This window comes from Cervus elaphus, chromosome 3 (genome assembly GCF_910594005.1).
Source record: "Cervus elaphus chromosome 3, mCerEla1.1, whole genome shotgun sequence".
Lineage (NCBI taxonomy): Eukaryota > Metazoa > Chordata > Mammalia > Artiodactyla > Cervidae > Cervus > Cervus elaphus.
The window spans coordinates 28951205-28964479 of NC_057817.1; the positions used below are offsets into that span (position 1 = coordinate 28951205).

The 13275-nt window shown below is 42.2% G+C and overlaps 1 protein-coding gene across 2 annotated transcripts in view; it reads right to left on the reverse strand.

Annotated features, from left to right (window-relative positions):
- Positions 1–13275, reverse strand: part of DIP2B (disco interacting protein 2 homolog B) — a 224034-nt gene that overhangs the window by 11307 nt on the left and 199452 nt on the right. For both annotated transcript variants that reach the window (XM_043884446.1, XM_043884442.1), the window contains exons 26-34: positions 11644–11767; positions 10136–10257; positions 8756–8867; positions 6348–6457; positions 5740–5870; positions 3653–3821; positions 2649–2819; positions 1606–1667; positions 725–782 (exon numbers count right to left, since the gene is read on the reverse strand). In XM_043884446.1, the coding sequence (XP_043740381.1) occupies positions 725–782; positions 1606–1667; positions 2649–2819; positions 3653–3821; positions 5740–5870; positions 6348–6457; positions 8756–8867; positions 10136–10257; positions 11644–11767 (1059 nt within the window). The remainder of the gene's footprint in view (positions 1–724; positions 783–1605; positions 1668–2648; positions 2820–3652; positions 3822–5739; positions 5871–6347; positions 6458–8755; positions 8868–10135; positions 10258–11643; positions 11768–13275) is intronic.

A 13275-nucleotide genomic window follows, 5' to 3' on the forward strand; every position in this document is an offset into this window, starting at 1 on the left:
ACACAAGACTCAGAGATTTCCCAGCCCCTTCCACCATGTGAGCACACAGCAACAGGACAGCCATCTAAGAACCAGAAATCCCTCATCAGAATCCGTGGGCACCTGGATCTTGGACCTGCCAGCCTCCAGAAATGTGAGAGAGAAGTTTCTGCTGTTCATAAGCTGCCTGGTCTATGGTATTCTGTTAGAGAAGCCTGAATGGACTAAGGCAATAACAAAATGTCTCCCTGAACAGTTTAAAGCCTTATTCTAAGAAATCAATCTCAAATATCTTTAATCTCTTCCCCATTTTGATTTCTCTTTCAACTTTAAGTATGTGTATGTCTTCCCTGGATCTTTAACCACCGCCTCCCCCCACCTGTCACCCTGTCTTTCCACTTGTAATATTCATAAAGGTAGAACTAGCTCTTCTTAGTGCTGCTCATCTCTTCACCTTGAGTATAATGAACAGTGAATTTAGTTGGTTTGTCAAATAATATGTCAGCAGGATTTAAAAATAAAAATCTATGAAAATTAAGAAAGTTCAAATATAGTATTCTTCTTATTTATGTACCCATATGAATTTGAAAGTACTGGCTAAGTGAAAATTGTTGAATTATCTCCAGATATCAATTCAGTCTTGCCCTGGGTACTAACATGTATATTATACGGCTTCAGGTTTCTTTAAAACTACTTCTCCACACAGGTGACACACACCTTCCCAATGGCTAACACAACAAATTACCTTTCCAGACTCTGAGAGGAGCAAACTCTGGGGGGCACCCCGTTCCACAAGACGAACCCTGTAAAAGAAAAATATTTACTACATGTGAGCCTTAAAAAAAAACCCACCATGGCTGTACGCTGTCCTCCCAAACCTCTAATCTATTCATAGCTCTCCTCACATCAGTGCAGTTTCTCAAGCTCCGCATTACTGACATTTGGGTCAGACACTTTATTGTACCTTTCTGTGATGCGCTATCCTGTGCGCTGTAGGATGTTTAGCAACACCCCCGGCCTCTCCCCACTAGATGTCAGTAGCATTCCCTGGTCGGGACAATCCACGTCCCAGACACTGTCCTTGGAGGGCAGACTCTCTCCAGGCTGAGAACCACAGCACTAGAGATGCTCTGCCTGCAGGCTGGGTCAGTGAACACAGCCTGAGTCAGCAGGACCCAGAGCCCTCAACCAGGAGCTCCCCTGGGACGTAGCTCCCATTCACCTGTGGGCTGGTGAGGAGGAAGGCTTTTATTCCTGTGGTTCAGATAGAGTGCTATTTCAAAAACCCTACACTGTCTCATTTATCTTATCTCAGTTATTTTTAGACTCCCAGAGGAAAAGAGTCTATCCATTTCAGTGTAATTTATGTCATATGTCACAAAATACTAGTATTACATTTTAATATTAAGGAACAGTGCAGCCACTATGAGAATTAAAGCTTTCCTCTTATAAATGTAAATCTTATTAGGTATTAACAATGAAAATGAGTTCCTTCCCTCTTACCCTCCTCCCCGCAAAGACACAAACAAAATGAATGAGATGAGGGGGACAGCTGGCTTTCTTGAGGCTCAGAAATTTATATGCTTAGGAATGCTAATAGGAAACAAGCTTAACAAATCTACTTACCTGTCATGTCTTAATGATTTCAGATCTACGTATACAGTAGTTGGATCAGGCCCTGAGGTTCCCTGAAGAAAAATAAATCAGTGGGTTGTTCATTTAAAATTAGCTGAATGGCATTTCCACATGTTACATTTTTAAGTCAAGACAGATAATTTAGTCACATACAGGAAACATCCAAATTCTGTTCTGAATGCTCACCCTGTCTTCAACCAGATGGGCCAGGGCTGTAGTCAACACCTGAGAGAAGATTCCTGGCCAGCTTTCTCCTCATCTTTCTTTCCTTTCCTCCCCCAGGAGAGGAGGCTGGGGGCCAGAGCAGCACCGAACGGTTACCAGGGTGAGGAAGATCCTCATCCCTGGACTCAAGGCCAGGGTATGACAGACCAACATCCAAGGGACTTCCAAAACCAACACTGGCCCACGCTGGCGGCAAGGCACCCATAGCAGGGCTCCAAGGTTAAAGCCTTGTGATGCTGCTCCAAAGTCACCTGACCCAGACACAGAGGACCTGAGGGCGTCCACCCAGCTATGCCACCTTCTTTGACTCTCACTCTTGTCCATGCCTGTATTTGCCTTATGAATTTTCCAAGCTATAGAAAATTAGATTCCACTCTTTTCTATTCTTTTAGCCTTTTTCTATTATTTACCCACCAAGATAACATGGTAAAATTGCCATCTGGCTAAAGAAGAGAACACAAACTTATTTGTGCTTCCTTTGCCCAAAAAAAAAAAAAAAAAAAAAAAACCACAAAGGGTAATATACAAATAAAATTCAAGTAGGATTCAGAAATCTTGATTCATGTCGAGGACCATAAAACCACTGAGAGTAAACATTTACATTAGCATTCAACTGCTGGGCATGGGTCCAAGAGGTTGGCACCTAGAAACTTGGTGGTTCTACAGGACAACCTTGTGAAGGACAATACTCTCATCTTCATTTTACCAACGGGCCAAATCAGGCACCATGGCGGAGCCCAAATACACAGCAGGCAAGCAGCAGCCTATGCTCTGAGCCCCCCACACTAAGAAGATATCATGAGAGTCACCTGCAAACATATCGCTACATTGACTCTGGATCCAAAAGTGGTGCTGACAGCCCGCGGGGACAGACCGATGTCCTTAAAGAGCTTGGAGAAGGACTGCTGGAGGGCAATGCGGGGCCGTTCCTCAGCCACCACCACACACGTTCGGATGCAGGAGAGGTTGATTCCCCGGGTCTGTAAGACACCACGTTGGGGGGGTGGGGGGCGGAGGCGGAGATTAGTAGGGTCACAGAAGCACTGGACAAGCAATTTCACTGCCCCACCTCTTTGGTCAGGAAAAGCCAAGGAACCGTGTGCTGTCATCTCACATACCCAAAGAAAAGATATACCTTTTTGGAAAACACCCAGGCATTCCTCTAAAGTCATTACCCACAGGTTGATTTGCTCATTCTCTATTTCTTTCCTCTTTTGCCTAAAACTCTTAGGTTTTTCAGCAATATATTTTTAATTCCTCTTCATTTCTGTACCTTAGATTTCTCTCTATTTCAAAATGGAGAGATGGGAAGAACAGAAAAATAAATTTAGCAACACTGAGATTTAATCTCATCTCTTTTTTTCATTCTTAAGGTCTTACTTCTTTATTAAAGAAAATTTGGTGTTTTCTGACTCTCTCATATGCCACTTAGACATATGATCACTGGATACACTCATGAATGAGTGACCCTTATCTATGGAGGAGGACCCAATCTCTAATATCCTCAGGTTTCAAATTCTATTAGGAAAAATCCTCTTTCAGTTCACAGTTTCTGTTCATCTTCATGTAAAAGTCATTTCTATTCAGTCTCCTAACCAGCTTTACCTTCTTTTCCACAATGTGTGAATCAGATTAAACTCTAAAAGAGTGCATTAAATTAGACAGTAAAAGAGGTACACCCACTGAGGTTTATGAATACCTGTTTGGATAGAAAAAAGCAGGCAGGCATGTCTGACCACCCCTACAAGGTGGGGTACCACCACACCTGGTCCGTTTCTCTCAGGACTGGCTCCTTGTTACAGCTGCTTCTTACCTTCAGCACCTCCACTTGGTTTCCAAGCCCTTTGGTGCAAAGCTCCATTACTGAATAGGAGCAGAACGTGTCTCTTATTTTGTACTGGTTGACCGTGGAGAGCCAGAGGAAAAGGTTGTTTTCCAACTCCATAGGAGGAATTAAGATGGACTGGTGACCTGAATAGACACTGTAATGAAAAAAGGCAAGCGCTAACACAATCAGTTCATCCTAGATTATCAATTCAACAAATATTTATTGAGCACGAAGGACAGGGGAGGGTCATATTAGATATAAAGGCCCAAGAATCAGCCTGGTTCCTATTCAACTCACACGACACAATAACTACAGAATAAAGTGAATAAAGCAGACTATGGAAGGTGGACACTGAGATGTGAAGAAAGGCTATCACAATCACAGAATGAAGAGCAAGTCCTTCAAACTGGTTGGGTGTTTCAGTAGGTGACAGCTGGGCCAGGCTTGAAGAATGAGCAGGAATTTGACAGTGGCTGGAGGAAATGAGGAAGCTGGTGGGAGCTCTCCAGGCAGAAGAATAGGATATGCAAAGGCATGGAGATATAAAATTACATGGTGTGTTTAAAGTCATCAGAAATGGTATCCCAGCATTTGCCTGGGGAAGTGGTGAGAAGTGAAGGCAGAAGGGCCAGGGTCAAACTGTGAAAGGACTGAACTACTATTACATGAAAGAGTTTAGAATTTACCCAGTAGACAGTCAGTACAGCTTGAAGTTGGGGTAAAGCTAGCTATATGAAGGGGGGGATTAGAGACATGAGTCACTGAAGGCTGACAGACAGTTAGGAGAGGCTGCAATAGTCCAGGTGAGAGAGGATAAGGGCTACCCCACCAGCACACCAGGATACTCAAGAAGGAATGGAACAGTCTCGTATCATATGTACAATCTCCAGCCATGAAACCTCAGCTTCCTAAGCCTTGGGTATACATCAGAATCACTAGGAGTCCAGATGGCCTATTAAAAAAAATACTGGACAGGGGCTTCCCTGGTGGTCCACTGATTAAGACTCTGTGCTTCCACTGCAGGGGGAATGGGTTCGATCCCTGGCTGGGCAACTAAAATCTCACAAGAGAGTGACTTTATCTATGGAGGAGTCCCCAAATCTCTACTATCCTCAAGTTGCAAATTTCTATTAGGGAAAATCCTCTTTCAGGTCACAGTTTCTGTTCATCTTCATATAAAGGTCATTTCTATTTAGCCTCCCAACCAGCTTTACCTTCTTCTCCACAATGTATGAATCAGATTAAATTCTAAAAGAGTCTGGTTTTCTCTTTTTTGGCAAGGCCAAAAAACAAACAAACCTGGAATTGTGGTCTTCACCTCTGGAAAACTGGTTAGTACATCTAGGGAAGCCTCATTGGTTTTTTAAAAAAAATAGACCCCTAGGTGATTCTTATGTATAGATAAGTATAATGGAAACAAAGGACATGACATTTAATTGGATGTGTGACATAAAGATACAGAGTTGAAGATAAAGCCCAAGTTCCTAGCATGGTTCCCCAAGTGAATGACTCCATCCTAAGAAGGAAGGGAACACAGAAGGAAGGTGCTGAGTCACAGGTGTCTGTGAAGCATTCCTGGAGATGCTCACCAAGGAGGTGGAAACGCAGGTTGAGATGAGGTCCTTGGGGGGAGAGTGGAAAGAGCTGGGATCTGCTCTTCCACAAGAAACAATCTGGCCAGTGCGCTACCTTCCAGGCACATGCTGTCACCCATCTCATTACAGTCCTTCCTGCCAAGCCTAGGGGGTACGTTCTGGCTGACACAGCGTGCCATTCACCCAAGTGTCATCCTTCTCCTTGGCTCTGATTCTAAAGTGAGGATGATGACAGGATGCAGCACAGGAGAGGTAGAAAGATCACAGCCCTTCTGTCTGAGGCACAAAACTAACAGAAAAGACGGAATGCAAACAAAACCAGACAAACGTCAAAGATGCATTAGGTGCACAAATCCCAGGAACCATCAGCATTTTACTGAAACTTTAGCAAATTAACGGAGCACATGAAAGAATGGGATGGTCCCAGCCTCAAAGATATTCCCATGCACTCTGATTCTTTGCTTTATCCATGCCTACCTGCAGAGACACCAGAGTGCAAAGCCAAGTCCACAGTAAGGGTCAAGGCAGATGGCGATCTGCCGAGAGGAGTACAACTCACACTGGAGCTTGATGGCTCTACAGAGAGCATTGACCGCACAGTGGGACATCTGGAAGGTAAGAAACACGGAACAGGATGGAACTGGCATCCCACAGGCAGAAGAGCAGCTCTAATGATAGATTTCAGAAGCTTCAATTCCCTTCAGCTCCTCCAAATGACATGTATCTTTATTGCTTCAAAATGCCTAATCTAACTCAAGTCTATCTATTCATTTGTCAATACTGAGTCCTATGAAATATTAATTTATGACTTCATACTGGCTTTAAATGTAACTTGCATTATCTATTAGTGTCTATGCTAGGTTCAGAACACTTCATAACACAAATTCCTTAGGATAACTTATTCCGGAAGAGCCAATGCTTTTATTTAAATATAGCAGAGGCCCTTGATCCTCCGCCTACTGGTCTCTGGTACAACCAACTGGCCTCTCCATCTGAAGTCCCTGGGGCAGTGGTCATCTCTATTTTTTGCAGACCTGGCATTTTACCAGCCTCCAGTGAAAGTAAATATATCCCAGCTACTCTACCTTCACTCCTGTGAGCATGCCAGTTGTGGAGACACTAAAATCAAGATATGCCAGCATCTCAGGAGTAGGTGGTTTATAGAGTTGAGGTAACCGTTTCCTGGGTAAGTCATCTGCAAAGAAAAAAAGAAAACCCAATGTCAATCACACACATTGACAACAAGGTCCTACTGTGAACAGGGACTATATTCAATATCCTATGTCCTGTGATAAACCATAATGGTAAAGAACATATATATATGTATATATATATATATAAACTGAGTCACTCTGCTGTAACAGCAGAAATTAAACACAACACTGTAAATAAATACACTTCAAAAAAAACCTGACACGGTGGAACTAAAAAATCACTGCTATTCAGTTAGTCCTCTGTGGCTTTGCTGGAACCACATTTAGTTTCTGAGATTTGCTAAAGCTTAGGGTTTCTAGCATTTAACCAACTAGCTCACAAACATCACTCCTGCAGTGATAAGGTTGGTGTATCTACCAGAAGACTAGGGAGCAGTACTATAACACAGTAGCCGAAAACAGGTTAAAGAAGCAGGCTGCCAGTGTTCAACTTCCAGCTGTGCCACTTATTAACAAGGTCGTCACCTTGGTGTTATTTAACCTCTTTGTTTCTGTTTACTCATCTCTAAAGTGGTAATAAAACCTGCCCTCACTGAACTGTTAGGAAGTTAATTCACATAAAATACTTTAAAACAATTCAGGAAGCTTTACTTGTTGTTATGCTGGTTTCAAGTTAAAATTTATTTAGTTTAGTACATGGTATAGTAATCAGAGTCTGCTTTAAAAGCTGGATGGTTTTTCTCTAAGTTAATGTGACAAATTTTAAGAATGACAATTAGAACTGGGAATTATTTCCCTTTGCTCTTTTATGATACCTCTCCTTTCTGTCCAAATCTGTATGTGGAATCCAAGGATATCAAGGATGTCTCTGGCGCTAGCCATGCCTCATTAATGGCTCCTTTGGCCTCCAAATCACGAAACGATTCTGACTCTTGCTTTTCAACCTCTGTGTCACTGGGCACTCATCTCTGGCCAAACCAAAGATTGTCTCTACCACCTTCCACCCAGCTCTGTGCAGGGAAGAGCTGCTCCAGCACTGAAGGAAACCTTTCTGTTGTTTGTATCACAGCACACATTTCAGGTCTTCCTGAAACGTGATTGAGTCCAATAACCACAGTAGATGATCTCCATCGTTAACACCAATGCAATCCACTTGTGTTGAATACTATATAAATGATTGCTTACAGTTCAGCATCTGGACAATAACCATAAATAGATGTCATCCCTGGGTTTACATCCATATTAATTGTTCCTGAGGTGGATACTATGTAATACTTACCTGAGAACTGGTAGGGAGGAAATTAACGGCTAAGTGACTGGGAAGGGAGCCAAACTGACTGGGTTTGAATTTCAGCCTATTGGTTCGCCAAAAAGTTCGTTCAGGTTTTTCTGTAACATCTTATACAAAAACCTAAATGAACATTTTGGCCAACTCACTACCTATTTAACTTCCCCGTGCCTCAGCCTTCTGATCTGTAAAATGAGAATACAACTGGCATCTATCTGATAGGGTTGGTATAGGAGGAAATGATGTTATACATGTTAGATGACTGCCACATGGTAAGGGCTAAATAAAGTTAGATGTTGTTATGATAATGATTGTGTGCTGGCACTTCACGTGATGTCATCTAATCTTTACAACAACATGAAGCAGCTACGAGTAACAAGATGATGAGGGTTTACACTTGTCTGCTCGACTCCAAAACCTGCACTCCCCTCTCCACTACCATCTCCAGCCACCCTAGTGTCCCACCCCCTTCTTTAGTATGAACACCATTCAAATTCATACACTTTATGGTTTTCAAAGTATTTTCACATTATGTTGCATTCGATATCCCCAATAAATATGTGAGTTATGCAAGGGTAGGTAGTAATTTAAGTGAGGCTAATCTCAGCCAAGGTTATACAGAAAATGAGGACTGAAGCTTGAACCAGAACCAGGCCTGTTGACTCCTAGCCCAGTGCTGTTCCAACTCTATCGCATCTGGAAGTCAGAGGTCAGATCTTCTCAATGCTTTATGCAGCCCTGTACACCTATGGTCACATCTGGCATAAACACCTAACCACACTGTTTGATGATGCCAAGAGTATGACAGGAAGACAGGTTTTGTTTCCCGTATTCGAGCACATTGTGATCTGCTTCTTTGGATCTGGTCGTTGCAGTATCCAGTGCTTTGGTAACTCAAGCTGAGTGCATATTAAGTTTTGCATCTGTCTTAGCAGGTGGAATGGGCTGCAATGGAAGAGCTGTATAAACATCTTTGGCATGAGAATCTAGGAAACCTTGGGGAGTGAATGTTCTTGCTCTCGCAACGACTCTGGAGAAATCTCCCTTTCACCTGTGTCAATGATAGTGGGCCAGGTTTTCACGTCCACGGCTGCTGCTGCCTCTCGGGACCTCAGTAACCTCATTAGGGTCTGCGTGGTGAGAATGCAGGCTGCTTTGCTGACCTAGAAGACAAATGGACAAAAATAAACACAAGGAAGCTTAGCCCGTGTAGCACTATAGTCTCTGGTTGCAGATAAAAGCAACTCGCACATCCAACTGGGACAGGGCAGTACCAGCCTTTCAAAGAACGTACACAGGACAATGGAAGTCAGTATTCCCCTTATGTTTGTTCTGAAAATACACTGAATCAGAATGATGGACTTGTTCACAACACAACTTACTATTTATAACAGTGATTCTCAAATAGTCCATGGTCATAATCTCAGTATGGACCCCAGATCTATTGATTTCATGAAGACCATAATAAGATAGAAACATGGATTTTTGTGGTACTCAAGGAATGAGAGGTGTCAGAGGATCATCACTGAAGCAGGTAGGGTTTGCAATAGTCCAGGGAGTGGTGAACTGCACTGGACCCAGAAAACATATCCTGAACTTGGGGGACTCTGTGCGCTCACAGGAACCAAGCTCTCCCACACACCTACACGTGGAAATCCAAAGTCACCGACTTCCCTTACTACTCAAACCATGTTGGTGGAAGGAAGCTCCCTTCCCTGCTGCCCTGGCCTACTTTGCACACTGTAACCAGGGTGTTCTGCTGAACTGAACTCTCTAGAAAAATCATCTGTGGTGAATGTGGCTTCTATACTGCAGGTTCCAGCTGCTGACAGAGCAGCAGTTCTTAGAGAAACAAATGTTACATCAATTGGAATTTTGCAATTTGCTTTAAAGTACATTAGGATATGATGCAATACAGATTTCTTTCACTGTCTTCAATTCTCATTTCCTGCAGAAACGTCTATCACTTTCAGAGCAAGATCTGGACACTTTTTTTTTTTTTTTTTTGGACACTTTTTAATACTATACCAAGTGATTTTGTAAGACTAAACTCCCAAAAAGTGACCTTACGTCAGGAGAATTCAGTTTGGCATCTAAAATTATCTTGGTTAGTATGCAGAAAAAATATTCGAATTTTTCTAAGAAGAAAGAAAAAAAACAAGTTTTATGGAGAATTACTAAATGGCACCTTCACTTACTTCCTTAATGTTTATGATAAAAACATAATCCTATATCCCACCAAAAACAGCTTTTCCATATTTCTTCACTAAAAATGCTGGTTACTGTGATCAGATGAAGGAAAAGGAGGTACTTTTCAGGAGTTAGATTTGACTTCCTGACTCAACTAAACTGGAAAAGGGTTAAGGATCCTTAGTTGTCTGACTTGGGGCTTTATGAGAATAGGACAAGGAAAGTTATACCAGGTACTTACGTCAACAATCATGCGGACAGTGGGCAATGTGGCTGTGAGGTTCTGAGCATGAGGGGGTCTGACAGTCACAGGTATGCACCCCGCGTACAGACAGCCATAGAATGCAGCGATTAACTCTATGCCTGCAAGACACAGCTGATTAGTGGCCTGGTTTGTCACTGAGAAAGCAAAAGGCAGAGTTTCCAAACCTAGATTAAATCGTGTGCCAGACACTAGACCAAAATTTAATGGAGACATTATCAGAATAATTTTTTTTTTTTAGAAAATAAGTTTTTTGGCTCTGTGGTATATGGGATCTTAGTTCCCTGACCAGGGATCGAACCCACACCCCCTACCTTGCAACTGTGGCATCGTAACCACTGGACCACCAGGAAAATTCCTAGAAATTTTTTATATTAAGAAGAAACTGAAGGTAAAAGAAGAAAGCATATAAAACAACTTTTTAAAAAATATAGAGAAGCCAAGAATAAACAAATGAGAAAGGAGGTCAGAAGCAGAGAAAACACTTGAAAGATACCTGAAGAAGGTACTTTGACATCATTACTTGATATTATTTAGGAAAAGTAAGTGCAGAGATTAGGGTTGTTTCCCTTGGGAAATAAAATAATGGGAAAGGAGAGATGAGGATCATCCAAGCTTTCTCTCAATCTTAAGAAGGCCACTATGTTTTAAGAACAATCAGACCCCTGAGATGTCACTTCCCTGATGGGTGCAGGTTTTAGGGAGGCAAAGCGTCACTTGATACAAAGCCCCTGCAATATAAGGATTCGGAGGGCGGCCCCCTCGGGCAGTGCTCATGTCCATCACTGTGATTAACCGGTGGACAGAAAACAACCTCCCAGAACAAAGTTGTTCTTAACAGCTTCTAAGAAGTCTTAGTATCAATATAAATAGAAGAGCAAGTGAGAATCACTGAGTAAAATGAGGTAAATGGGATAAAAGACCACAGAAGCCTGGATGTATGAGTAGGTTAGGTGACAAAAGACTAAAGAAAGGGAAAACTGAAATATTCTGCCTAAAATTCTGAATACACCAAACTGTCATCAAATAACTGAGTCCCTCTTGCTGTGAAGACGTTGCTGAACTAGATTACAGAGTGTGGAAGATGAAAGCAATAATAATCGTGGGACAGTAAGCACCAATTATAATGTGGAGAATGTTAAGTCAGAGTTCATGCGCAACATACTTTTGGAAACTGGGTGAAATAGTTCCTGAGCACTCCTCTAAAAACAAACAGTCTCTCTTGAGTGTTTCCAAAAGTCAAAAAATCACCATTCACTCATTCAGTATTTACCATACCGAACTAGACAGTGGAAATACAAGAGTAAGTACTACAGGCTCGGTCCCAGCCAGAACCCCCACACCATACAACTCTGGAGGGAGGGGTTGTCTGCATGGCAGCAGCCTCCATGCACAGCCCCTGTGGTCACCGTGTCCCTGAGCTCCTGTCCTCTTAGAGTCAGTAGTCTAGTAACAGAGCTTGTCTAGTCGACCAAGCCAGCACTCACCAGGTGGATAGAGCAACACCACATTGTCTCCCGCATTTAGATGTCCCTTGTCACCAAGAACGGCCGCAATCCTCTCTGCTCGCTTGTGAAGCTGAAGGCAGCTGGCTGTGCACACTGTAGTCCCCTGGAACAGAAGACAGTGTACGCACGGTTGAAGCTCAGTAATGATATACAACAGTAACAAATATGGCCAATTTGACATTACATGAAAGGTGTGTGCCTTACTAGATTATCTTTAGCAAGCTATCAAATTCAGTAAAACTTTCCCAAGACCGAAAGACGTGTGTGGTCTTACTTTTTCTTTCTGTGTTTGAAAGTACTGAGGGACTAACAACATTAACTCAAATCAAACATATGTATTTACAGTCTTTCTTATGTAATGTAGCTTTAAAACTATATAGCAATTTTTTTTTTAATTTAAGTGAAGAAGTAAAGGTAGAAGGAAAAGAAAGAAAAGCAAGATGAAGCAGGAATGAGGTCAGGACACTGGCTATGTGGTCAGATACATTTGCTATGAGAAAAAACACAAGTCTGGCTCCATATATTCTAACAGCAGAGACAGAAATGAAAATAGTAACAGTGAATCTGAGTCTCCTAGCTAACAATAAAGGTCTTGAGAATAATTTCTCCTGTGGGTCTTCATAAATAATTCTTATTGTCAATTCAAGTTTTACTTAGCTGGGCTTTTGAACCCCTGTTCCTTTGTAAAATATGACACCAAAGTGGGAAAGCGCAGAAGATTTGAATGTGCAGGTTAAGAACCAGCCTGATGTGAAAAAGACCACTGCCAGCAGCTCAAAAGCACCCCATGAACGCCCTCACCAGCCCTCTCCTTCCCTCCATGTGCCCCAGCACATTGAGGGAATACTGGAGTGGGTTGTCCTTTCCTTCTCCAGGGGATCTTCCCGACCTAGGGATCGAACCTGTGTCTCTTGTGTCACTTGCACTGGCAGGCAGATTCTTGACTACTTGTGCCGTCTGGGAGCCCCCTTTCCTTCATCAGTTCAGTTCCTCGCTCAGTCATGTCCAACTCTTTGCGACCCCATGGACTGCAGCATGCCAGGCGTCCCTGTCCATCGCCAACACCCAGAGCTTACTCAAACTCATGTCCATCGAGTCAGTGATGCAATCCATAGGGGACCACTATCATGACGTTTTAATGTTAGTGGCTTTCTTTTTCTTCATATTTTTACCACCTATGAAGTATCTGATTTTCATAGAATTGTGCTGTACATATATATTTTGTGCTTTACTTCTTTCTCTCAACATTCTATGAAGTGTCATCTAGGCTGTGGCACCTCGGTGTAGTCCATCCACTTTTGTTACAGCACAGCATTTAATTGTCAGAACATACCACAGTTCACTCATCCATTCTACTTCTGATGGACTATTCATTCTAATAGACACTGGTGCACAAATATATGAGTTTTGGTCAGGTATTGGGTATGCCTACTTTCCAATTCACCAGATAAAATCAAACTATTATTTGTCTATACAGTGCCAATAGCACACTGTCTTAATTATTTAAAAACTTAATTTTTAAAAACTCATGATAAAAACAAGTTTACTGAGCTAGCTTTTTGAAAAATACCTTTTAAGTTTCATGAATATAAAACAGTAAGTGTTCAATAT